Source organism: Schistocerca gregaria, chromosome 3 (genome assembly GCF_023897955.1).
Source record: "Schistocerca gregaria isolate iqSchGreg1 chromosome 3, iqSchGreg1.2, whole genome shotgun sequence".
Taxonomy (NCBI): domain Eukaryota; kingdom Metazoa; phylum Arthropoda; class Insecta; order Orthoptera; family Acrididae; genus Schistocerca; species Schistocerca gregaria.
In genome coordinates this window covers 738,438,526-738,466,244 of record NC_064922.1, presented here as the reverse complement: position 1 = coordinate 738,466,244, position 27,719 = coordinate 738,438,526, and the positions used below count along the sequence as shown (strand labels likewise).

The 27,719-nt window shown below is 39.2% G+C and overlaps 1 protein-coding gene across 7 annotated transcripts in view; it reads left to right on the top strand.

Annotated features, from left to right (window-relative positions):
- The window catches only part of LOC126353810 (protein pigeon), a 479,712-nt gene that overhangs the window by 314,788 nt on the left and 137,205 nt on the right, over positions 1–27,719 (top strand). For 4 of the 7 annotated variants that reach the window (XM_050002910.1, XM_050002912.1, XM_050002908.1 and 1 more), the window contains exons 9-11: positions 9,316–9,641; positions 23,307–23,483; positions 23,620–23,829. In XM_050002910.1, the coding sequence (XP_049858867.1) occupies positions 9,316–9,641; positions 23,307–23,483; positions 23,620–23,829 (713 nt within the window). The remainder of the gene's footprint in view (positions 1–9,315; positions 9,642–23,306; positions 23,484–23,619; positions 23,830–27,719) is intronic. The other 3 variants (XM_050002914.1, XM_050002911.1, XM_050002909.1) reach the window with 2 other exon arrangements.

Genomic DNA, 27,719 nt, shown 5'->3' with positions numbered 1-27,719 from the left:
TGGCTGTTTGTGATATGACCAAGATACTGCAACTCAAGTTTAAAAAAAATCACTCTTGTCCAATCTACGCTTAAGTCCTGCATCAGACAACGCACAAAACAAAGCACACAAATTTGCAATATGTTCTTCAGGTGTACAAGCAGCCACGGCAATATCTTCTAAATAGTTTGAACACTTTGGTACTTCCACAGTCAGCCGTTTCAAATACAGTTGTAAAATGGAGGTTGTGGTAGCACTGCCAAAAGGCAAACATAAATATTCAGACAAGCCCAAATAAGTATTTACAACACGCACTTTTTAAGATTCTTCATCGAGTGGTATTTGAAGATAGGTGTCACGTAAATAAGTTTTTGAAAAGTAGTGTCCACTGCCTAATTTGTCCATGAGATCCTCTGGGCGTGGGAATGGGTAATTAAGTATCAATGACAGTTTGTGGGTTGAATGTAGACTTAGAGTCAACACAGATGCAAATGTGACCTGAAGGTTTGGGTAGCAAAACCATTGAACTAGCTGATATGGGCACAATAACTCCACTATCCTGCAATTTTTTAAGTTCAACAGTGACTTTCTCCCCTAATGCGATAGGGACACTTCTGGGCTGGCAAAATTTCAGCTGATTATTGTCTTTCAGAGTAATATGTGCAACAAAATTGATAGCTTTGCCTAAACTTTCAGAAAATAGTTCCGGGAATTCTTTGACCAAGGTAGCTACACTGTGTTTTGCATGGAATGTAGACATTGACAACACATTTTCCTGAATATTAAAGCCAAACAAATCAAGGAATCAAGTCCTAATATATTCTCACACTTATGTGATTGTAGCACGCACCGTGAAAGTCACTTTTTACATTTGTGATTGATACATGGCAGATAAAGTACAAGTTACCAGAATGTGAATGTCTTGTTTAGTTGGCTTGGCTAGTGCAAGCTGCCTCTGAATGGACCGATCGCAACCAGGGAGCTCAACCTGACAAATAGCAGGCTGCTCAGATTTATCAGCCAACAGAGTGTAGGAATCATACTTATCTAGTATTTGCACTCCTGCTGAAATGATGGATTGGACTCTTTCAAAATCTGTTCCCTGAGTTTGACATCAGGTACATTGTACACGATCACATCACACATAATAACATCTGAATACAAAGCACCACAAGTACATTTGAATTTTCATTTCTGTATCATACCCTGCAAATCTGTTACCCATTTGTGATAAGTTTGTTCTGACCATTTCTTGCAATTAAAAAATTGATACCAAGCTGCTACCACATTCACTTGTTGGTCATAATTGTTTGTTAGTGAGTCTACCACCTGTTTGTAAGCAAGTTCACTCAGAGTGGCGTTAGGAAACAACTTCTGAGTTAATTGGGAAACTGCACTTCATACAATGGATAATAGATATGGAAGTTTCACAATACCTGGTACTTTCTGAACAAGTATGTGTGCTTCAAATTGTTGCAACCAGTTGAGCCACCCCTCTTCTTGTTGGCAAAACTGGTGAAAAGGCGGTATAGCAGAGTGTGTTATTGTAAGTGGTGCTTGTTCTGTCGGGCACGCAGTGTTGACCAGTAGTTGCTGCACCATTTTGAACAATGTAGATATTTGCTGTGTCTGGAACTGAAACATGTGCATTAGCTGTGTTGCATCTAACGCTTGCGGTTGCGGTGCCTGAGCAGGAAGCAGGATAGGTGGGGTGGGCATATTAAAAGAGGGAAATGCAGGAAACAGAGAAGGAAAGCAAGAAAAAGAAGTACAAAAGCAAAGAAAATTTCTGCAACACCCACCTGAAAACACTGAATATCAAAAACAATGAGAGACTGTTAAAGCATGTAAATGCCTGTGCCTTGTCTCTTGTAGAGTGCCTAGGAAGCTGTTTTCTCAGATAGCTAGACAAAATACAAGCAATTCATTTTAATGGAGTTTATTACAAAAATTGAATTGACAATACTTAACTTTTGTTCCTACTTGATGGTTCGCAAGCAATTGGCAACATGCAAATAATCAATGTCCTTTGATAGATACAATTTCCTTGCAAGCTAATCACACAAGTTCCTAAGTCAATGCTATTGTTAAAATCACTGCGGCTCTTCTAGTGTGACTCTTATAGTCTTTTCTTCAGGTGCTGTCTTCTAGTGCACTCTTCTAGTTCAGGTCTATTGCTGCATCTCTTCTATTCTCTTCGTGTAGATGTCATTCCTGTTGTGGTGACGTCCTAATCAGCTTACTATTGGCGGGCACCATTCCACAGCCCGCTCTGCTATATCATTCTTGATTTTCCTGCCGGCACTTGTTATGCCAGAACAGTCTGGATTTAAGGACACTAATCCCATTTTCAGGTGCTACTGTAACAATTAGTGAAGACTAAGTAGTACACTAAACAAAACTAATTAACATTAGAAGGGCCAAAGCTGTAAACCATTTGTAGAAAATATCTCAACTGTGCACAACACAGCTATACAAGTATGTTGAAAAGTTTTTAAAAAATATCCTTAGTGTGACTGATCCTGTTCAAGTGACAAGTGAAAAATGTGGCATTGAATGGTAACACCCAAGGTAAACAGGGCCAAACAAATGGAACTAAATCCATAAATATGCACATAAAGGTGGAAAAATATAACCTGCCACAAATGGCCTGAGATGTGGCATAGATTTGAGAAAGTTATCACGGCATAAATGCCATTACAAACAATCAGAGTGCCAGTTGCCAAACTGCAAAAAGTAACTAAGAGTACAAGTGCTCAGGTAATTGCATGTTGAATATGCCCAGCATGACCCATATAAATGGCTGTGCTCTGCAACCAGTAGACACCATATAAATATACATGTCGAAAGACCTTCACATACCTTATCTGAGCCACACACACACACACACACACACACACACACACACACACAAACAGCCACCGAGTGGCTGCAGCATGAACTATGCCAAAAGAAGGCAAAGAATGTCGAGGGAATTAAGTTGCTTCCATCCACACCTCACCCCCCCCCCCCCCCCACAGATACTCCTAAAACAGTATTATTAAAAGAAAGCTGTAGCCCAGATAAGGCATGTGAAGCACAATACAGTTAATGCAATTGTCAGAAAATAAAAAAAAAATAATTTTACTTCAGATGTTAAATATATGGAAAACAGTAACAGCAAATATTAAAAACTATGAGGAAGCAGATGGTGTGACGTATTACATCTGGATGAATATAAACAAAACCAAAAGTTGAGAACATCTTGCATAATCAAAGAGTACAGAATTTAAAGCATCTTGCATAATCAAAGAGTACAAAATTTAAAGTAACAGTGTAATCACTGCAACCAGTAGACACCATATAAATATACATGTCAAAAGACCTTCACATACCTTATCTGAGCCATATGCCTTTCCTTTAGTAATGCAGTTTTAGTGTTATCTGTACTGAGCTACTTTGTGCGATAGCATGTGGGTGGGGTGTGGGTGACAGTAACTGCATTTCTCTTGTATTCTTTGCCCTCCTTTGGCACTATGACATGCTGCACTCACTCAATGGCATTAGTGTGCTGGGCATCTACTTGTAGTCGGTGTGATAGTCAGTTATATGGGTCATGCTGGGTGTAATCGATCTGTGGCTACCTAAGCACTTATATGGTAAGTTACTTTCTGCTGTTCAGCAACTGGCATTCTGGTCGTTTGAAGTGGCATTTATGCCATGAAGTCAGCTTTCTCAAGTCTGTGCCACATCTCAGGCCTTTCGTAGTAGATTGGCATGTTATGCTTTTCCATCTATGAATGCATATTTATGGATTTAGTCCTCTTTACCTCAACTATTACCAGCCAATACCACATTTTCCATACCTCACCCACACACTCTCTCTCATACTACTGGATAAACTTCTTAACTTTGTACGTGACCTGTATGGTTATGTTGTACACTATTAAGGTATGTTTCAGTGATGATTTACAACCTTAACAGTCCTTCTAATGTTAATTAACTTTGTTTAATATCATACTTAGTTTGGTGTAGGGCTGTGGTGACCCCATCACTCAGTGGGAAACTACTGCAGTCAGCCACTTGAGAATTGGCTGGAAAACCATATCTAAATAGGTAAGTTGGAAATTCCTTGCACAAACCCAAACTACCTGGGGCATGATGACCAGTTGGGTCATGGAGATGATGCCCTGGCAAACCACTCTACATTGTGCTTATCACCCATGTGGAGGTAAAGGTGATTCAGAGAAATATAATACTCTTGGAATGCAAAGAACTGTAAGATGACAACCAGTGTGATAGTGGAAGTCAAGATTTGAAGCGTGGAGTATGAAGGCCAATAACAATATAGAACTGATTCACGAAATGGAGGATCGTAAACTAGTTGTTCTTAGAGTAAGCAAGGTGAAGAGGAAAGGGAATGGAATAAAAAGAATGCAGGACAGTGAGTACATTTTAAGATATGCTGAGGCTGCGATGAATAGTCGAGCAAAAGCGAGATTAGGTATAGTTACCAGTGAACAGCTTGGAATGAAAGTGAATGGATGGGAATCAGTCAATTCAAGAAAAATAGTTGTTAGTTGGAAGTGTGGACAGTCATTTTGGAGAGAAAATCGGAAATGATAGTGTCAGACATGTAATAGAATTCTGTGGCAAGTTCTGCTCCTTGTACATAGACTGTTGGTGAAGAACACTAGGCTTAGGAAACAAGCTTAACCGAAAACCAAGAAATTCAACTTGATTAAACTGAATGAATTTTAGAAGTAAGAGAAAAAGATTTAGTATACAGAATTGGCCACAAAAAGGCTGCAAAGTAAAACTAATGAGAATGAGGGCATTGATGTCCCGTGGATTAGGCTGAAATCAGTACTACTACAATCAGGAGATGTATGTGGGGATTTAATAGAAGATACAAGGAAGAAAAGAAGAAGTTGATTGAATGAGAAAGTGAAGTAGGTGGTGATGTATAAGAAGGAAGCCTGGAAAAAATACTAGCATCTCATACAGAAGAAGACAGAATGGAGTATAGGGATAAAATGAATGAAGTGAAACAAGTAGAGAAGGAAAATAAAAAGAAATCTTGGGCAGAATTTAGAAACATAGTTGAGGACAGGGGAAGAAAGAACAGCACAAGGAGCTTTTGAAAATCCATAAGAGCACTAAGTCGGAAATATGGTAAACAAAGAAGGACATTTGAGCATGGGAGTAAGCTAGTGTCAGAGAAAGCAGCAGTGTCTGAAGCAGGGAGAAGATACTAAGAAGAAAATGTAAAAAAAAGAAAGAAACTAAGGCAGTACAAGAAGAAGGACTTATTATTGGACAGTATGAAATTATGCAAGACTCAGAAACTGAAAGAGAGATAAGAGAACAGGAGGTAGAATTGGCAGCTGACCAAGTTAGAATAGGGAAGGTTGCAGGGCGTGTTGGGATAGCTCCAGAACTAATCAAGTATGGTGGAGTTGAGGTGATAAAGGAAATTACTAATCTGTTCCAGAGAGTGTGAGAGGAAAATAATATCTCAGAGGAATGGAAGAAGAATTTAAATATACCATTGCATAAGAAGGGGAACAGTTGTGACTATGATAACTACAGGGCTATCTGTCTATCACAGTAGTCTATGTATCTGTACTTGTACATTGGAGAGGTGCCTGAGAAGGGTGGTAGAAGATGATGTGGAGGAGGGACAGGTTGCTTTTAGGCCAGGGCAGCAGGGCAGGAGCACATCTACACTGTAAGAATAATCACGGAGAGGAGCATAGGCAAGAACCAGGACCTTTACCTCACGTTTCTTTATCTGAAAGCTACATTTGACTCTATGGCAAGACAGTACTCGGGAGAAACATTGGTAGCAAAGAGAGTACCAATAACTGACCAGGAGGAGGCAAGCAGTATTGTGGTTGAGGAGCATCAGTTGAGGTGGTATGGACATGCTAAGAGAAATGGAGTGGAAAGAAAAGCTAAACAAGTATTTCAAATGCTTTTGCAACGAGGAACTGAACAAGGAAGACCCTGCATCACATGGGAGGACAAGGTTGAGAAACTGGCACAAAGGCATGGAAAAGTCGTCTTGGAAATGAATGGAATTGAAGAAATTGATAAAGCAAGGCTACCACAATGCTCGAAAGTGTAAGAGAATTGTAGAAAAAGAAGAAGAAGAAATGGTAGTCTTACGTAGCCTTCATTAATTGTTGTTGTAGCACTTGAAGATGGGATTAATGTTCTTAAACTCAGGTGGTGTGTAATTAAAACTGCAGCAGATTTTATTCACCATGAACAATATATTGAAATTATTTTGAAATACGAATGATGTATTGGTGCAACATACGGCAAGAGGGATATCGTATAATTTTCTGCTGTGCTCTCACTGGTCTTGTAGACTGATTAAGAAAATCCTGATACAGGTTTCCTAGAATCTGCAGAGGTCTTCCTCATCCTTTCTTTCCTATATATACATATTCATTTAAATAAAATAGAAAGAAACTTCCACATGGGAAAAATATATTAAAAACAAAGATTCCAAGACTTACCAAGCGGGAAAGCGCCGGCAGACAGGCACAATGAACAAAACACACACACACCTTTCGTCTTTCCCTCTCCTTCCTGAAAAAGCAACCATCGGTTGCGAAAGCTAGTAATTCTGTGTGTGTGTTTGTGTGTTTTGTTCATTGTGCCTGTCTGCCGGCGCTTTCCCGCTTGGTACATATTCATTTACATATATACTCTGAAAACCACTGTGAAGTGCATGGTAAAGGGTACTTCCCATTGTACCAGTTATCAGGACATGTGCCATTAGATTTATATATGGAGTACAGGAAGAATGACTGTTTGAGTGCCTGTGCACATACTGTAATTAATCCAATCTTTGCATCACAATCATTATGGGGTAATATGTAGAGCCATCATTTAAAGCTGGTTCTTGAAGCTTTATAAGTGGGCTTTGTCAGGATAGTTTGAGTTGATTTCAGGTGTCTCCTAATTCAGTTTTTTCAGCATTTCAGTGACGCTGTCCCATGGGTGTAACAAATCTGTGACCCTTTGTATTGCCCTTCTTTTTGTATGTTCAATATCCCCTGTCAGTCATGTTTGAGCAGTATTCTAGTGATTTCTAAGCCATCTTTATTGCACACCAATTGTATTTACCTATTATTCTACCAACAAATTGAACTCTGCTACTTACTTTGCTTGTGACTGAGCCTATCTGATCAATCCATCTCATATCCCTGCAAAGTATTTGTATGAGTTGACTGAACCCAAATGTGGTTCATTGATCTGTAGAGCCAGTCGGGGTGGCCGAGCGGTTCTAGGCACTACAGTCTTGAACCACGTGACCGCTACATTTGCAGGTTCGAATCCTGCCCTGGGCATGGATGTGTGTGATGTCCTTAGGTTAGTTAGGTTTAAGTAGTTCTACATTCTAAGGGAGTGATGATCTCATAAGTTAATTCCCATAGTGCTCAGAGCCACTTATTGATACATATGGTACCGCTTTTTTTTGTGAAGTGCACAGTTTTACATATCTGGACATTTAAAGCAAGTTTCCAATCTTTGCAGCCGGCCGGAGTGGCCAAGCAGTCCTAAGCGCTTCAGTTTGGAACCGCGCGACGCCTACAGTCGCAGGTTTGAATCCTGCCTCGGGCATGGATGTGTGTGATGTCCTTAGGTTAGTTAGGTTTAAGTAGTTCTACATTCTAAGGGAGTGATGATCTCAGAAGTTAATTCCCATAGTGCTCAGAGCCACTTATTGATACATATGGTACCGCTTTTTTTTGTGAAGTGCACAGTTTTACATATCTGGACATTTAAAGCAAGTTTCCAATCTTTGCAGCCGGCCGGAGTGGCCAAGCAGTCCTAAGCGCTTCAGTTTGGAACCGCGCGACGCCTACAGTCGCAGGTTCGAATCCTGCCTCGGGCATGGATGTGTGTGATGTCCTTAGGTTAGTTAGGTTTAAGTAGTTCTAAGTTCTAGGGGACTTATGACCTCAGATGTTAAGTCCCATCGTGCTCAGAGCCATCTGAAGCCAATCTTTGCACTACTTTAAAATCTTATCAAGATCTGACTGCCGGCTGGCACATTAAGGATCAGACAGGCTTACATGACGTTATTACAATGATGGCAGAAGCCTCACCTTAAGACTCACCATGCTTTTGTTTAATGCCAGATCTCCATAGATATTTGCAAGCACCTATGAATATCTGTGATGCTCTTGTTTTCTGTCAAAAGAAACTCAGTAACAGGCCTCTGCTTGGAATGCACCTCTGTTACAGACACCATTTTGAAGGTTACAATAACGCCACCACTTATCACTTTTGTTTGTACATCTCAAATTACATTGCTGGGTGAACAGCTCTTCCTTACTTTGTTGCTCGTAACAGTTACAACATTTTTTGTGTATCCCTTTTAAATTAGATTACAGTACATTAAGTGCCTTACAATTCCCAGAACAAAACTTCATTTGTTCCATCATTTACATTCTTGCCAGCTATGAGACTTCCAAGGCACCACAAAATGCAATGTCAAAACATAACTGAATCTCCCCAGCATGTGGAATGTACAATGCTGTCACAACTTGTCGACGACCAGAGCTGGTGTCTTTTGCACCTCATCTGCACATATGTTAAGCCAAAGCATTCGTAGGGGGATATTTCATGCTTAAAAACAACTTAGACTAAGTTTCCGGTTTTCACAAGCATCTTTCATTCTGCTAAGAGGCTAGAGGTGTAAGTAACTTGTTATTCTTTAAAATCCCATTTCACACCACATCAGCAGAGCTTCCGAGAGGTTTGAAGGTAGATATGCGCTACTAGCAGCTACTTGGGAAGAAAATTGTTGTGTAAGGCAAGGTTCCGGGTACAAGTTCAAGACAGCTGAGCAACTGATTAATTGAACATTATTTGTTTGAGGTTAATTGGCTATAAAAGATAATAACAGAATAATCAACTCTCAGGAATATGTTGCATTTAGTTTGGTAGGCATTCTGTTGGTACATTTTGTACTCATGTGAGGAAGGGTGCTCGTTTATTACTAGTTGCTTATTATAGAAATCACAACAGAGTATGTGTTTATAGACACAAAAAGATACACAAAGTTATGCAAGTGTTTTGTTGCAAACAAGTGAAATTTCCAAAGATTCAGTTACATGCTTTGTAATTGCTAACAGCAGACCAACAGTGAAAGAGAAAGTGCGCAGTGATTATTATACATGTCTCCATCTATAAAGTAACTATTTAAATAAAATGCAGAAAGAAAGGAAAAGCTGCATCTTCTTACATGCACTTTATTTCTTTGTTAGGCTCAGTTTAATCAGTATACTACTTTGTTTAATACATATTAATTGTGTCCTTTGATTTCCTTCACAGACCACCACATGCTGGTCTTTGCACCAGGGTTATTCGCACATCTTCTGGATATTGGACTTTCACATGAACCATGCTGCCATGTTTTGGCAGGGCCTGCATTGCCTGGGGTACCTGGGCATGTTGCACAGCTCGTTCCCTTGTTGCCACACTGTGAGAGTGCTATCACACTTGACTTACCCTCACTAGATTTAGTACCACTATCAATGCCACCTTCTCATCTCTTTGAAGCATTTAGGGATGCTGCAGCAGCTGAATCAACTGATGACTGCCTAGCTATTTTGCACTACTTCCTTGTCCATGTTGGGGATTCAGATGCTGTTTCTCAGGTATTGTTCCAGTTTTCTACATTTATTAACTTTTCGTTGTATGATATTAAAAAATGTGCAGAAATTCCATTCATGTAATCTTTCATAGTAGCGGGCATGCCTTTTTGGTATATTTTGACACATATAGGTAAGCAAATTTTGATAATATAAGGATTCTGTGACGCAAATTGGAGTAAATTATAGTGAAATTATTCCCAAGCATGGAACTTGCTATCTTTTGTTGATAATTCAATGAATATCTTTCATGTTTTTATTTTCTAGTATCTATTATTAAAAAGGAATGAAAAGTAAAAATAACTTAATAGAAAATTATGGTGTACATTTTGCAATACTAAGGTGATCTTTGCTGTTTGCTACTTGATATGTATCTGCATATTAACCACTTTAACAATTATTCCAAACTGCCTTGATTTTGACAATTTGCTCACTGTATATTATCCCAAGGAAAGTTTTGTCGCCCTCTATATTTTCCTTGGTTTTGAAGATTAGCTTGTATTATTGATTTTCAAAATTAACTTCCTTATATATAATTTTTATTACTTAAAAAAATGAAAAACTAAGTAATAAATTAACATTACAGCACAGTAAAGTTTAACTGTTTGAAATGTATTGCTATAAACAGACAATTATCAGCTTTTTATTAATAACTTTGACTGTTAATATCACACAAATTAGCAACTCACTGACTAATAGTTGGCAACGTGTCAGATCATGTGCTATTTTTGTATATCACACAAAAAAGTGTTCATGACATGCTTATAAATGTGGAAAATATCAGCAACAACAAGCAGACTAGAAAGGCAGTTACAGCATCCAGAATGCAGTCAATGTTTTTAACGATGTGCTAATTGAATATTTAAATATGTTTTATACCAATTGAAGCTGGCCAATAGCCATATTGGTATTAATAAAAATATGTGAAATGTTGGTGGTTGCTGAATTTCTTAAAGCAAACTATTAGTGGGTTTGAATTTTGAATAGTGCATTGTTTTAATAAACTGTAAATTTGGAATATTTTCTGAAGGAAACTGTTTCCACAAGAACTAATTAGATTGGTATAATCTGTGATCTGAAAACTGTACATTGAATAATGAAGTTGAGTGAAATACAACATGGATAAGAATTTAACAATTTCATGTACCTGTTGTGTATGTTAAAGAAAACAAAAAAGAATTTTTAACAAATATTTAAGAAGTGGAATTGTAGCATATGGCACTGTTCAAAGTTCAAATTGCTCTGAGCACTATGGGACTTAACTGCTGTGGTCATCAGTCCCCTAGAACTTAGAACTACTTAAACCTGACTAACCTAAGGACATCACACATATCCATGCCCGAGGCAGGATTCGAACCTGCGACCGTAGCAGTCGCACAGTTCCGGACTGCGCACCTAGAACCACGAGACCACCGCGGCCGGCTATGGCACTGTTCCACCTTACTATGTTTCAAAAAGAATAAGTATCTGCAATAAAATGTACTGGCAAAGAGGAGACTGAATCTTATCAACTATTCATGGTAATGACTCAAGAGAGAGTACAGAGTGCTACTTCACAAGTTGATGAGGAGGTAATTGGGAGATGTGGATGGCAATATATTCTTAGTTGATTGGAGTGCTGCATTAGGAAAGAGTTTGGAAAACAAAAAAATGGAATATGAGGGATTTTTTTTTTGGGGGGGGGATGTGATGACAAAAAGGCATCTAGAGTACTACTAATGGTTTTAGGAAGTTCTAGTAAACATTGTGTTCCAGAATTGAAAGAGAAGAAGGCATGCTTGGAAAAGACCAGAAATCGTGGAGTGACATCAACTAAATTACAATATGGTTAGACAAAGACTTAGTAATCAAATACTGAATTGTAAAACATACTCTGGTATGCACATGGATTTAAATCAGAATTTAGTAATGAGGAACAGCTGGCTGCAAGTCAAGTAGATAAATAAAATGGAAAATACTATGAGTCAGAATAATGAAAATATAGAATTTAATGCAACAAAATGCACATTATCTGAGGCAAATGGTCATAGCCAATACTAACATTATAACAGTTGTTCAGCATCAAATGAGCAGAATATAATAGAACTGAAATCAATTACATAAACCAGAATACCATGTGTACAGTGGTAGCAGAACCACAGAAGCCTTGAATACTTCACAAAATACTCCATCTAACAGAAGAAAAAAGAAAATATAACTGTAAAAAGGAACACACAATACAGATTGTTTAAGAATGAAATAAACAGGATCTGCAAGCAGGCAATAAATTATGAGTACAGGCTCTTGCTTCCATATAGGTTATTGTAATATGCCTGGACTTGATTTCAGTTCAACTAGGGATATCTTCTTCAGAAGGAATGAAATCACATATTTAGTCTATGCTTGTCCAAATGTTTATTAGGCTACCACATAAGTATTTGAAGAAAATCAGTCAAGAACTCTCAAGTTTTTTGGCAACAGTGTTAAACAACACACTATGCCATCAAAAGTATTCAGACACCTGGCTGAAAATGACTTACAAGTTCATGGCACACTCCATCGGTAATGCTGGAATTCAATATGGTGTTGGCTCTCCCTTTACCTTGATGACAGCTTCCAGTCTCCCAGGCATATGCTCAATCAGGTTCTGGAAGGTTTTTTGGGGAATGGCAGCCCATTCTTCACGGAGTGCTGCACTGAGGAGAGGTATTGATGTTGGTCAGTAAGGCATGGCACAAAGTCAGCATTCCAAAACATAACACATTTTTCTGTGGGATTCAGATCAGAAATCTGTGCAGACCAGTCCATTACAGGGATGTAATTGTCATGTAACCACTCCACCACAGGCTGTGCATTATGAACAGGTGCTCAATCATGTTGAACGATGCAATCACCATCTCCGAATTGCTCTTCAACACTGGGAAGCAAGAAGGTTCTTAAAACATCAATGCAAGCCTGTGCTGTGATAGTGCCATGCAAAACAACAAGGGATGCAAGACCCCTCCATGAAAAACATGACCACACCATATCACCACCACCTCCGAATTTTACTGTTAGCACTACACACACCGGCAGGTGACATTCACCAGGCATTCGCCATACTGACACCTTGCCATCAGATTGCCACTTTGTGTACTGTGATTCATCACTCCACATAACGTTTTTCCATTGTTCAGTCATCTAATGTTTATGCTCATAACACCAAGCGAGGCATCGTTTGGCATTTACCAGCATAATGTGTGGCTTATGAGCAGCCACTCGACCATGGAATCCCGTTTTTCTCACCTCTCGACTAACTGTCATAGTACTTACAGTGGATCCTGATGCAGTTTGGAGTTCCTGTGTGATGGTCTGGATAGATGTCTGCTATTACACATTATGACCCCTCTTCAACTGTCGGCGGTCTCTGTCAGTCAACAGACGAGGTCAGCCTGTATGCTTTTGTGCTGTACATGTTCCTTCACATTTCTGCTTTACTATCACATCAGAAACAGTGGATCTATGGATGTTTAGATGTGTACAAAACTCATGTACAGACACATGACGTAAGTGACACCCAATCACCTGACCATGTTCGAAGTCTGTGAGTTCCGCAAAGTGCCCCATTCTGATCTCTCATGATGTATAATGAGTACTGAGGTTGCTGATATGGAGTGCCTGAAGGCAGGTGGCAGCACAATGCACCTAATATAAAAAATTATGTTTTTGGGGGTGGTCGGATACTTCTGATCACATAGTTTAGCTTCTCTTTATGTAGTAGTAGTAGTAGTATTGATTTGTCCATTCCCCCCTGCCACCCAACCCCCCCCCCCCCCCCCCCGCCCCCTCTCCACCCGCACAGCTCCATGTGTGCCACATATATTGCACTTAGCTTTCCGTTCTTAGTAACATTTTCACACTGTTTTGTCAGCAATATCTGTCTTGATTATTGCCCTGTCCTCCACCTTTAAGCTGTCAGGTTTTGAAATCTCATTCACTGCTGTTCCCAACAATCAGTCTTTCCTGTTCATCCCATCTGGTAAGCCTCCTCTGATGCTGGATTCTGGGTGATTTTTCCATAACTCTCCCCCTCTCCTAAACCTCACCAGTCCTTTTCCTTCATCCTTATTTCCTCTCCTTCAACCCTTGTACCAGTAGGAGGGTGCACCGGCTCCAAAAGATTGCACATTTCCTTATCTTTTGTATGTGTATTTTTCTGCCAGCAATTGGTGAATAGATTTCTTTTATTTTTCCAGTTATATTTCCAAAAATTGACCATTTTTGTTGTGTTCATAATCTGAAGCAAATCTGGTAAGAAAAAGGGCCACTTAAAAAAAGGTGAACTTTAGCTTTTTATAACTCTGGAAGTAAGAGCATGATAAACCTCAAAACTTGCCTATAATAACTTATCAACACCATGTCTTATAATATAAAATTTCATTCTGCCACTGCTTCCCAGTAGTTAACAATTCAAGGGCATTTGATGACGTTCATAAAAACATAATAAATGGGTATTTTTAGCACACTTTTGCAAAAAGTATTTGTTGCAAACCCTCTTAAACCATTTTCATTAGAAAGACCAAGTCTCAGCCCGCCAAAAAGCTTGTTTTGTTTTGCAGTGTGAGCATGTAAGTCCCTAAAAATAGTAACTGACTAGGTATGTTTCATCCATATTGAGCTGGTACTCATATTAAACTGGATAGCTTTTATTATATTTTAAAATTGTTTATTATTCTGTAGGGAGGGTAATATCAAAAGTCCTGATGAATAGGAAGTAATCTGAATTCAGAAGAACTTGAAACTACAAAGGAAGGTAATGTCTTTTGTTATAGTCATGATGATATACATTAGCCAGTTTTGCTGCTGTAGTCAGGGTCATCCGTAGAAATTTTCCCAGGGGTGATGCAAATGAGCTTTTCAATTACAAGACATGTTATGCCATGAGAACGAAATTTTATGGGTGGCACTAAAAACTTACTACGTCTCAGATAATTGACGGTTATCTGGATTAGAGCTTTGCACTAGTACTCCAGATTCTGGAAGTGGGGCGGGGAGGGGGGGGGGGCAAGTGCCACCTATTGCTTCGTCTTCCAGATGTATGTTGCTGTAATAGCTACATAATCAAATTAGTTATAAACTTCAAAATTTAACTGTACATTACTGGAGGTCGTGGAAGTGTAATTGTTTCAGATCAGCTGGAACCCACATCCTATTAACTGTCTTCAAGTTTCTATACCATTGTCAAGTTGTGTAAATTTTGGTGAAGTTCATAGCAGTCAGTTTGACATTTTTTGGAAAAGATTTCATGTTAATGAGAATTTTTAATTTATCTTTCAATTTTTCAGTGCTATTGATGTGATACGTACATTTCAGTTTAAAGTGTAGTGCATTTTGTTTTTTCACAGTTAACGGTTTATATGGAACATATGTGTACTGATGAGAAATTGTATCAATGTGTTACTAGGGACCATGTTGGTTTAACCACTTTAGTTTCTTTTTAAGTGAGAAAACCAGCATCTCCATAGTCATAGGAACCATGCCTGATACCTGTGCAACAGCAGCCACAGGCGGGTTTCTTTACTACAGGATGCCAAGCCAGATAAGGGTTTCTTCATAAAGGATCACAAGCTTGCTAAGGGTTTGTTTTCACAGGATTCCAAGTGTGATGAGACATTTCTTTAAGCATCCAGGCCAAAGCTAGTGATTTATTTTAGGATCCTATGCTTATGTTTACTTTAAACTACTTGAAATTTAAAGGGGTTTCATTAATTTGCTATTGAATATCAAGAGGAAAACTATACTATATTTTTGACAAAATCCATTTTGATAATATCCACATCTACATCTACACTTTGAAAACGAGGCCATTTCCTACTGTACCAGATACTAGGGTTTTCTCCCATTTCATTCATGTATGGAGCATGAAAAAAATGGGTAGTAAATGCCTCCATGCATGCTGTAACTAATATAATTGTTGTGACTCGCCAATCATTCAAAGTGTTGCCACACAATTACGCACGTCCTCTACATGCGTCGCTGTCTCCCAGCCATGCAACAGCTGCGTCACCTAAGTGCCAGCCAGCCAGTGGCCGCTAGACTTGGACTCAGTGCTCATTCGAATGTTACCATGTTCACATGTCTTGCTTTGTCAACTTTCTCAGTGACTTATATGTGTTGTGTCGTTTTGAAATATATGTGTTCAACTTGACGTTATAACAATTGACGACGAGGTAGTGGATTTATCCTTTTCATTGTTGACCCACAGGTTTCCATGGCTACTGTCAAGCAACTATTTGCAAGGTCTCACTGAACAGCAAACGCTTCTAACATTGGCGATTTGCGATTTTGTCGTGGCATCAAATATGGGGCGTTTCTTGTCTTTGTCTATACCTCCTTTTCCTCCTCCTGGTCTGATTATGAAAAACGTCTTCAACAGCACGTCTTGGTATTTCATGTTACGGACGAACGAATATGTAAGTCTAAATTCCTTTCATGGATTTCACCTCAAATGTATCGGTTGTTGTCGCAATTGTCTCCTTTGGTAGATCCTGCATCTTTGTCTTTTGCTGAAATGTGCTCCCTTCTGTCTGTCTATTTTCAAAAGCAAACACATGTGGTAGCCTCTCGTGTTGTCAAAAACAACCACATCAATCCTATCGCATTTGGGCTGCTGAACTTCACGGCCTCAGTCAAAAGTGTCCATTTGTAACTGACGTTCACAAAGAATCCTATGCTGATTCCATGGTACGGGATGCTATTATCCGGCCCGACAAAGAAGTTCGGCAACGTGCCCTTCAGTTGACAAATCTGACTCTAGATGAAGTCCTATCCATCACACAGTCTTATGAAATTTCTCTCACCGCTGGGGCGCAAATAGAGGCATGGGGTGAAATCGGGGAAATACAACCTCTCTGCGCTGTTGACGACGTATGCAGTGCATCCCTGCCAGCTGACATGGCCGCAGTAGGCTCTCACGTGCAGCCTCGGCCTAACCGTAAACAACCCCTAAGAAACTGCAGCAAAACTCCCGGCAACTTCCTTCATGTCCGCGGTGTTTTACGAAACATTCACGGGAGGACTGTCCCCAACGTTGGGCCATGTGTCACAATTGCAAAAAGAAGGGTCATGTGTCTGCCGTTTGCAAATCCGACCACATACATGATGTTCATGACCATGATATTGATTCTTCTTCTGTGTTGTCTGTCAATTGCACTTCTACCCTTTCAGGGAAGTTATTCCTCACTGTCCAAATCCTTGGTCAGGATGTTCGCATGCAGATGGATACTGGTTCTGCTGCCACTATAATTAATTCTCAGACGTATCTTCAGTTGGGTTCTCCACTTTTGTCACCTGTCACTCGGCAATTACGGACGTTCAATAAACAGAAGAGTTCTCTCTTGGGACAATTTAATGCTGAGGTATCTTACAAATCCGTTGTTCGCACTGTTCCCATATTTGTGGTCGACCAGAGTAACGCAGGGAATCTTTTTGGTTTCGATGCCTTTCGCATTTTTGGGTTCTCCATAGATGACTCTGTCAATATTGTCTCTGATGCTATTCCTTATGCTCAATTGGATTCCTTGTCGACATTTTCATCCCTTTTTTTCTCCTGGGTTAGGCTGTGCAAATGACTTTGAAGGTCATATCACACTCAAACCCACTGCTCGGCCAAAGTTTTTCGGGCTCTGGCCATTCCTGTGGCCCTTCATGATTAGGTAAAACGAGAGCTGGATCGTCTCACTACTTCAGGGGTCTTGCTTCCTGTCACTTCCAGTGAGTGGTCCACCCCTGTCGTTGTGATTGTTGCTAAGCCCAATGGTGATATTCGTATCTGTGGCAATTTTAAAGCCACTGTAAATGTGCAATGCCTCATCGATACTTACCCTATGCCCCGACCTGAAGAATTGTTCACTAAACTTGCGGGAGGCCAGTATTTTTCTAAAATAAACCTGTCAGAAGATTATCATCAACTTCCTCTCCACGTTGCTTCCCGGCAGTTTCTGGCCCTTAACACACCTTTCGGCCTCTATCAATACCAACAATTGCCATTCGGGGTTGCCAGCACCCCTACTCTCTTTCAGCGATTTTTGGAACAATTATTGCTCCCTATCCCTGGGTGTATAAATTACATGGACGAAATTGTTGTCACTGGCTCCACCACTGAAGAACATCTTCAGAACCTCCGCACACTTTTTCAAGTCTTACAGACTGCTGGTCTGAAGTGTAATCTCCAGAAATCACAATTTTTTCAGGCATCTATCACGTACTTGGGGTTTCAACTCTCTCGGGATGGTATTCGTCCGCTTCAGCAAACTGTCACTGCCGAACCTCCTCGAACATTGTCTACAGACTCATTTACAGATATTTTCCTCCTGTTACGAGTATATAATGACCATATAGACAATGGCTACGGTAAACCATCCGTTGCCATGACCAAATGAATCATTTATATCTAAACTGAAATTAAGTCTACAACTGCAGAAAACAGTGGGACCATCCAGCAGGGCTTGAGCAGCGACAGACTTAACTGGAATACAATTCTTCTTGTCTCCAGCTGTTGTAGCAAATTCGATGTTCTCGATGGTCTTGTAGACTGTCTGTATTTATTTGGGTCAAATATGTCTGCTTGTGTCTGTGTATGTATGGATGGATATGTGTGTGTGTGCGCGAGTATATACCTATCCTTTTCCCCCCTATGGTAAGTCTTTCCGCTCCCGGGATTGGAATGACTGCTTACCCTCTCCCTTAAAACCCACATCCTTTCATCTTTCCTTTTCCTTCCCTCTTTCCTGACGAAGCAGCCACCGGTTGCGAAAGCTCAAAATTCTATGTGTGTGTGTGTGTGTTTTATTCATTGTGCCTATCTAGCGGCGCTTTCCCGCTTGGTAAGTCTTGGAATCTTTGTTTTTAATATATTTTTCCCATGTGGAAGTTTCCTTCTATTTTATATATATATATATATATATCCCATGTGGAAGTTTCTTTCTATATATATATATATATATATATATATATATATATATATATATATATATATATTAAAAACAAAGATTCGAAGACTTACCAAGCGGGAAAGCGCCGGCAGACAGGCACAATGAACAAAACACACAAACACACACACAGAATTACTAGCTTTCGCAACCGATGGTTGCTTCTTCAGGAAGGAGAGGGAAAGACGAAAGGATGTGGGTTTTAAGGGAGAGGGTAAGGAGTCATTCCAATCCCGGGAGCGGAAAGACTTCCCTTAAGGATAAAAAGGACAGGTGTACACTCGCGCACACACACACACGCGCGCACACACACACACACACACACACACACACACACACACACACACACACATATATCCATCTGCACATACACAGACACAAGCAGACATATTTAAAGGCCTTTAAATATGTCTGCTTGTGTCTGTGTATGTGCGGATGGATATGTGTGTGTGTGTGTGTGTGTGTGTGCGAGCGACTGTACAGAGTGTACACCTGTCCTTTTTTTCCCCTAAGGGAAGTCTTTCCGCTCCCGGGATTGGAATGACTCCTTACCCTCTCCCTTAAAACCCACATCCTTTCGTCTTTCCCTCTCCTTCCTGAAGAAGCAACCATCGGTTGCGTAAGCTAGTAATTCTGTGTGTGTGTTTGTGTGTTTTGTTCATTGTGCCTGTCTGCCGGCACTTTCCCACTTGGTAAGTCTTGGAATATATATATATATATATATATATATATATATATATATATATATATGCCCCCTTACTCTTTGCCTTTAAATATGTCTGCTTGTGTCTGTGTCTGTGCGGATGGATATGTGTGTGTGTGTGTGTGTGCGAGTGTACACCTGTCCTTTTTTTCCCCCTAAGGGAAGTCTTTCCGCTCCCGGGATTGGAACGACTCCTTACCCTCTCCCTTAAAACCCACATCCTTTCGTCTTTCCCTCTCCTTCCTGAAGAAGCAACCATCGGTTGCGAAAGCTAGTAATTCTGTGTGTGTGTGTTTGTGTGTTTTGTTCATTGTGCCTGTCTGCCGGCGCTTTCCCGCTTGGTAATTCTTGGAAATATATCCTATTGGTTTAAAATAGTTTTGCTTACTTTTCTGTCTTATGAATAATTATTTGGTCAATATTAAGGAGCAGAGTATTTATGTTTGTGTGTCCTATGTTAATCTTACACCTTGTTTAACTCCGGTTTCCAGTGTCTAAAAATGTTGTCTAAATCATGGTTTTCCAAACAGTGTTCCTTAGAATACTGGTGTTCCAACGGAAGTGATTAAGTGCTCCATGAAAATTATTAATAACTTGGCATTTTTGCATTTCAATTATACTGATTATTTTTTAAAAGTTTTATTACGATTTCTGTGTTATTAGTTAGAATTTAAAATTTAAATAATCATTGAACAAAACAAGTTGTCTCATTAAAAAACTTTATTAACAGGATTGTCTTTATTTGAAAAACTTTATTAACCTTCTAAATAAACAAGGTGCTCCATCAGAGTACCTGGATTCTTGAAGTGTTCTGTCAGAGGAAATGTTTGGGAAGCTCAGGTTCTAGTATATATAGAATATAGTAAGTGAAAGGCTACACCCCTGTCTCACTTCTCTGTTGATCTTAATTGGTCCTGTTTTCTCTTTCTCTGAATTTGTTTATAATTTCTGCTTGCTGATGTGAACCCTTTATTATTTGTGTTAAATGCCTCAGTAATCCTTGCTTCTTCAATGATGTTCCAAGGCTGCTTCTGTTCACATTGTTGAAAGCTTTTTCATTATCTATGATATGATCTGAGTATTGAGGTTGTGCTCTTGTCATTTTTCAATTAAATGTCATGTACTAGTAAATTCTCACTACTAAATGAACCCTTTGTAAAGTAATTTTGTTCCTCCATTAGGAGGTCATCAGAAATATTTCTCACCTTATTTTTCGTACTTTTTGTGTAGAGTTTGTAAGAAATATGTACTGTAATAGGCTTATACCTCAGTAGCTTTCACATGCATTTCTTCCTCCTTTTTTGTAAAGTGACATCACCTCCACTGTCATCCATGATTCAAGTACCATTCTTGTCTTGGAGCATTCATTTAAGATGTGTAAGAACCTCAATTGTAACAAATCATCCTTTCCTTTTATGACTTCCAGTTCTGTCATCTTTATATTGATAAGATGAAATATGCTTGCCATTGGGAGTTTACATGGTACAGAGGGATGAAACACAAATTTTGCTGTATTGCAATTGTAATATTCATGGCCTTGTGTGATAAATTCTGTCTTCCTTGTCTGTTGTTCTCCATTACACATCCTACAGTTCTCGTCTTTGCATCTTTTTATCTTTTGTAAATGTCTTGATTATACTAAGATTCATTAATTCATTAATTATCATTTTCTTTTAACTCTTCTGTTTAGCAGATACAACATGGCTGACCTCTTCAGGTCATATTTTTATAGATTTTTGTCTGTGATACTTTATTTTTATCCCATAAGGTTCAAAAACATTGTCCTTTAGATATATGGATGACTAAATTGGGAATTTTACCTTTTACCTTTTACCTTAAATCCTAGTTCTCCCAACAAGTAAACATTGTTCTTGTTTTCATTCATAAATCAGTTTTGTTCACTATGTTGTTGTAATTTAGTTACATGTGAATAGTGGTCCTAAGCAGATGCACAGCTTCTAAATGTCTAGTGTCTCTAATATGAGCCCATAACATTTCCTTTTCGTGATGTAACATGTACTGATGCTGAACCTCTTACTAATGATGCCATGCTTCCTGAAAAGATGTTGGTAATTTATAGTAGTTGTAGGTAGAAAATTCCCAAAGTATTTCTCAGTTACTAATAACCATATTTTTTCCAACAATTCGTACTCAACTGTTTGGGAGTAGATTGAGTGCAAGAGTTAAATATTTTGTACAACTTCTTGCAGAAAATGTAGCAAGAGTCCATTAATTTAGAGGAAGCCACTATCAGCTTTCTGCCAAGTATGTATGATAAATTCATTCAAACGGTTGTGGTTTATTTATTGTGAATAATAAGTGTGTTTACAACCCATTTTCAGTTGTCTGTGTTCTTGAAGTGTAAGGCTGTCCAGGCTATGAATGTGTTTTCGGCACTATAAGTAACTAGACCTTTAGTGTTGATGAGCTGCTTACTCCCGCACAACCATATTTCTGGTAATTTTATGTCAGTGATTCCCCTTAGTCTAAAAGGTCTAGTTGAATTAATCTAACAACATCCAAACTGTGAAAGGAGTACATTGCTTAGGAACCACACAGCTGCTGCCTTTGGGAAATTGATAATAGGATTTTTTGGAATAGCTGCCAAGAAAGCACAATACCATTTATTAATGCTGACAAAAGTTGTGACATTAGAGATTATGCTAGCTAGCATTTGGTCTCTGACAACAACAACGACTACCTGTGAAAGCAGCCATGTGATCTACAAACTAAGCTGCAACCGCTGTGCTGCTTTCTACATGGGCATGACAACTAACAAGGTGTTTGTTATCATAAATGGCCACCGACAAGCTATGCCCAATAGGCAGGTGGACCACCCAGTTGCTGAACATGCTGCCCAACATAGTGTGCTTTACTTCAGTGACTGTTTCACAGCCAGCACCATCTATATTTCACAACCTTCTATGCCACCAAAACTCCCACTAGTTTTTTTCCCCTTTTCTACTTATCTCATTTTCCATTCATCCCCCAACCACCTGACTGCACATAGCAGCCTACCCTTTTCCCACAATGCCCCAGTATCATCTCACAAGCAGCACTACAGCTTCCCCCACTCCTACCCTTCTCCCTTCTATCCCTCCCCTTCCCCGCAGCATGCCTCCACCATACCCCCACCACTCAAGCCAGATTGCTGATGCCATCAGGTGCATTGGCAGTTCCCAGTCCAGCCACAGCAGTCAGAGACTCTGTGTGTGTGTGTGTGTGTGTGTGTGTGTGTGTGTGTGTGTGTGTGTGTCTGTCCTTTTGGCCTAAATCTTACAAGTATAAGAAGTTGTTTAATTGTGCGTGATTGTGACTGAGTTTCTCATGATGTGACTTACCAAACGAAAGCGCTGGCAGGTTGATAGACACACAAACAAACACAAACATACACACAAAATTTAAGCTTTCGCAACTTACCTTAGGGATCCGATCACAGGATTGGAATGACTCCTTACACTCTCCCTTAAAACCCACATCCTTTCGTCTTTCCCTCTCCTTCCCTCTTTCGTGATGAAGCAGCCGTTGGTGGCGAAAGCTCGAATTTTGTGTGTATGTTTTTGTTTGTTTGTGTGTCTATGAACCTGCCAGCACTTTTGTTTGGTAAGTCACAATCAACTTTGTTTTTAGATATATTTTTCCCACGTGGAATGTTTCCCTTTATTGTATTCATATCCTTATTATAATACTGTTGTTATTCCATCCTTGACTTTCCATTGTTTGATTCCTGACATTATGTTTCACACTTAGCAACATGAAATTGGGTGTTTCTGGTTTGTGCACATCTTCATTCAGATGTGATAGTAAACCACTTCTGCAAAATTAGTCTTGCACCTCTTTTGTCTTGTTTTTATATAATAAATATCATTTAATAGTTAAAAATATAATGGTGTAATAAACCTTCACATTACTGCAGATTCTATTACTTTGCATGGTTTTACAGTTTTTATTTGACTTAATTTGCTTATAGCTGCATGATTTGGAAGTTGGGCCTCTCATCTGTCTTTGCTCTTCTTGCAGTTGCTTAAAACTTTTCTTGAGAAGCCATTGAGATTGAATGTATCACAAATTCTACAGGAAATGCTAGTTGGTGGCGCCTATGCTTCCTCCTACAGAACAATAACTTCTGATGCACTGCCTTTGTTAGGATTATTGCCACTAACTACCATTTCACGAATCACTAATATTGAAGTAAAAGTAAGTACTGTCATTAATACAGAGATGATAGTCATAAAAGTAATATGCATTATACAGAGCAGTAATTTGTTTTGGGAAAAAAATTGTCAGCTGGAAAATGTAATATCCATTTGAAACATATCACTGTATATTTCAGATCAACCGTCTCACAATGTCCATATCACAAGAAACGCTGTGGAATACTGCTATGATGCTGCTGTCACCCCAGCAGAGACTTGTTCCATATCGTGTTGATTTGTGGACCAAGTTGTGGGATCACTTAGCAAAGAGAAATGAAAAAGATAAAAGACGTTTTAGCTCCAGTCAGGTGGCAGAAAAGCTTATGGTGTCACTAGTTTGCTATCAGGTAATGATATCTTGCTTTTTACCTGTAACAGATGCATTATTTTCTAATCTGGATGAATGTGACCCTAAATTTCCAGGCTATACTCGCAATAAATTGCAACACTCTGAGAGAGAACATCTCTCTAAATCTCTCATTTCAATGGTCATCAAGTTATTTCAGTGCTGCCTATAGCCACAAAAAACTACTTTTTTCTGAAATAGAGAAGAGGATAGAAACAGAAAATGGCAACTGGGTAATAGTGACTCCAAGCTGCACAGGGTATTGCAGTAGCAAAACTTGAAAGTGTCTGGTGTACTAGGAGTTGAACCTGGGTGTTCTACTTCTCTTGGACAATTGCCTTAACTGTCTCAGCCACCTGGACATGCCTTCCGTTGGACTCAAATTCTCAACTTGTCACATACTGCAATGCAGCATCCCTAGTCCTTTACACCTCCCACACACATACTCTTGATTCCCTTAGGTGTCTGAACAATATTTGTGCCTCCACACTGAAACTTATGTCATACAACCACTGTGCTTGTTTGTATTTGTGTAACTGAGTATTGTGTGTTTTTTGAACTTTCAAAGATGGTTAAGGCAACCATTCTAGAGATATGGAGCATTCAGGATTGAGTCCCAGTCTGACACAAATTTTCAGCTTCCACTATTGCAACACCACATTTCCCTGTGCATCTGGAATTCATGGTTTCCCAACTACCCCTCTCCCTTTCTTCCCCCTTCCTCCATTTTACAAAATGAAGTACAGGGTGCATAATCCCGAGTGTTGTCTGTTCTTTTGGACATGTATGGCAGAACAGACAACACTCATTTACATTGATAGAAAAACTATACCTAGCTTTCAGAACTGTTAGTCCCTCAGGTAGGGAAAAAAGGAGTTAGAAAGGAAGAAATGTCTCTGTTCTCCACTACTAGATATCTCTGTAGCAAATTCAATAATTTGCCCGTGTCGCGTACCTACATTCATGAAACTGCACACTTTATTTATGAAAATTTGCATATTTACATAAAAATAAAGATTCCACCATCATCAAACCCATAATACAATGATGTATTCACTCAAGAAAACTGTAAAACTTGATCTGTAAGTATGTAAATGCCTATATGTAAGCATTTTGTTAATTTTGTTCTTAAACTGTAATACTGCCACATGTCCAGTATCCTTGTAAAAGTGATCCAGGGATGAACACTACTGCTCTTGCTGCTGCACCTCCTCCTCCTCCTACTACTACTACTACTACTATTATCATCTGATCCTTCAGCTCATTTCTGTCAAGACTGCTGTGGACTAAATGAATGACACTTTATATCATACATCTTTGACTACCATAATCATATATGTATTCAGAATTCAGGTTGTGGCAAAATCATTGTGGAACATATGGATTGATAAACTAGGATGTTAACTCCTAGGCCATGGTGTTTTAGTTTTATAGAACCATAAAATGCTCTCAGATTTATATAACTTTTTGTGTCATCTAGAACTGTGTCAAAAATTAACTTACATAAAAATTTAATAGCTTTAACCAGGACAGAGGTTATATTTTTGTTTACTTTTTTGATTTCACCTAGCATTAACATTTCTAGATAAGTTATGAACTTGTATCATTCTTCACAATGTTCCACAGTAGTGTAATGGAAACCATTATAATATCTCAAAGTTAATATGCAGTTAAACTTGTCATTCCAAGTTATAATTTGTTTCATCCTTTTTCCTTGTCTTTCATTGGCTGTTGCTCTTTTTGTCACAAGATATAAAATGTCTACTTTCATTGATCTGCTAACGACAATTGTCATTAGATCTACTGGTACTAATCATCAATAGATTTGTTAGTTGCTTCTCCTTTTGTCACAAGACATATAATTTCTCATTGCATTGGTGTGCTACTGCTAATCATAATTGAGATACGAATCTTCATTGTAGATTCAAAACTCAAATAATCACATGTCACTCCTTTGATACAGGCAAAACAGTGTTCAGAAAAGTTCATTGTAAATGTCATACATAGACTGCCAAAACTGCATTATCTACATCTACATTCATACTCTGCAAGCCACCTGACAGTGTGTGGTGGAAGGGTTCTTTGCTGAAAAAACAGTTCTGACTTAAACAGAATCTGTTTATGATCAGCACTGTTTCAAATTATGAAGATGAATGAAATAAAAAATGCAAAAGAATAGGAAAATGTTATTTGCATCTTCAGCAGATACTACTCCACATTATTTGGCTTCTCTATTTTGTCACTTGTCCACTTGTCCTACTGGCAGGAAAGCTTTCACATCCCTCGTCCAAATCCAACATTAACAGTAGGCAAAACTATTCTCTTATATGTCTACCTCTACTGTACACCATTACCTGGTATATACAAACACAAAAACTCTGATTTGATGTAATTTTTATTGATACCTGGTATCGTACAGTGTGTTGTTACACATAGACATGTGATAAGTCAGTGAAAATGTGATCAAAAGTATCAGGACACCCCCAAAAAACCTAATTATGAGGTGCACTGTGTTACCACCTACTGCCAGGTACTCCATATCAGCAACCTCAGTAGTCATTAGTCATTGTGAGAGGGCAGACTGGGGCACTCTTCGGAACTCATGGACTGTGAACATGGTCAGGTGATTGGGTGTCACTTGTATCATATGTCTGTAGGTGAGATTTCCACGCTCCTAGACATCCCTAAGTCCATGGTTTCTGATGTGATAGTGAAGTGGAAATGCGAAGGGGCACACACAGCACAAAAGCATATAGGCTGACCTTGTCAGTTGGCTGACAGAGACCATCGACAGTTGAAGAAGGTTGTAATGTGCAATAGGCCACCACACAGAAATTCCAAACTGCTGCAGGATCCACTGCAAGTACTATGACAGTTAGCAAGAGGTGAGAAAACTTGGATTTCATGGTTGGGTGGCTACTCATAAGCCACACATCAAGCCAGTAAATGCCAAATGATGCCTCGCTTGGTGTAAAGAGTGTAAACATTGGATGATTGAACAGTGGAGAAACATTGTGTGAAGTGATGAATCATGGTACACAATGTGGTGATCCAATGGCAGGGTATGGCGAATCCCCGGTGAACATCATCTGTCAATGTGTGTATTGCCAACAGTAAAATTCGGAGGTGGTGGTGTTATGGTGTGGTCATTTTTTTTCATGGTGGGGGCTTACACCCCTTGTTGTATTGCATGGCACTATCACAACACAGGCTTGCATTGATGTTTTAAGCACCTTCTTACTTCCCACTGCTGAAGAGCAATTCGGGGACGGCAACAGCATCTTTCAACAAGATCAAGCACCTGTTCATAATGCAAGGCCTGTGGTGGAGTGGTTACACTACAGTAACATCCCTGTAATGGACTGGCCTGCCCAGAGTCCTGACTAGGACCCTGTAGAACACCTTTGGGATGTTTTGGAATGCTGACTTTGTGCCAGGCCTCACTGACTGACATTGATACCCCTCCTTGGTGCAGCACTCCGTGAAGAATGGGCTGCCATTCCTCAAGAAACCTTCCAGTACCTGGTTGAATGTATGCCAGTGAGAGTGGAAGCTGTCATCAAGGCTAAGGGTAGACCAACACCATGTTGAATTCAAGCATTAACAATGGGGTTTGTCATGAACTTGTAAGTCATTTTCAGCCAGGTGTCCAGATACTTTTGATCGCATAGTGTACATTATAGTTACAAACATATACTTTTGAATTATTAAGTAATATGAGTCACACATTGTTAATGGTAAATCATAGCCCTTAGAATATTTTTTAACACAAAGCTGTCAGTTATGCTGGGTGAAGTATTACTGTGTGATATACAGTGCACTTACACACCAATTACACTAGGTTATCATGTTTGTAAATAAGGTATACAAAAAAATCAGTAGTTACATGTA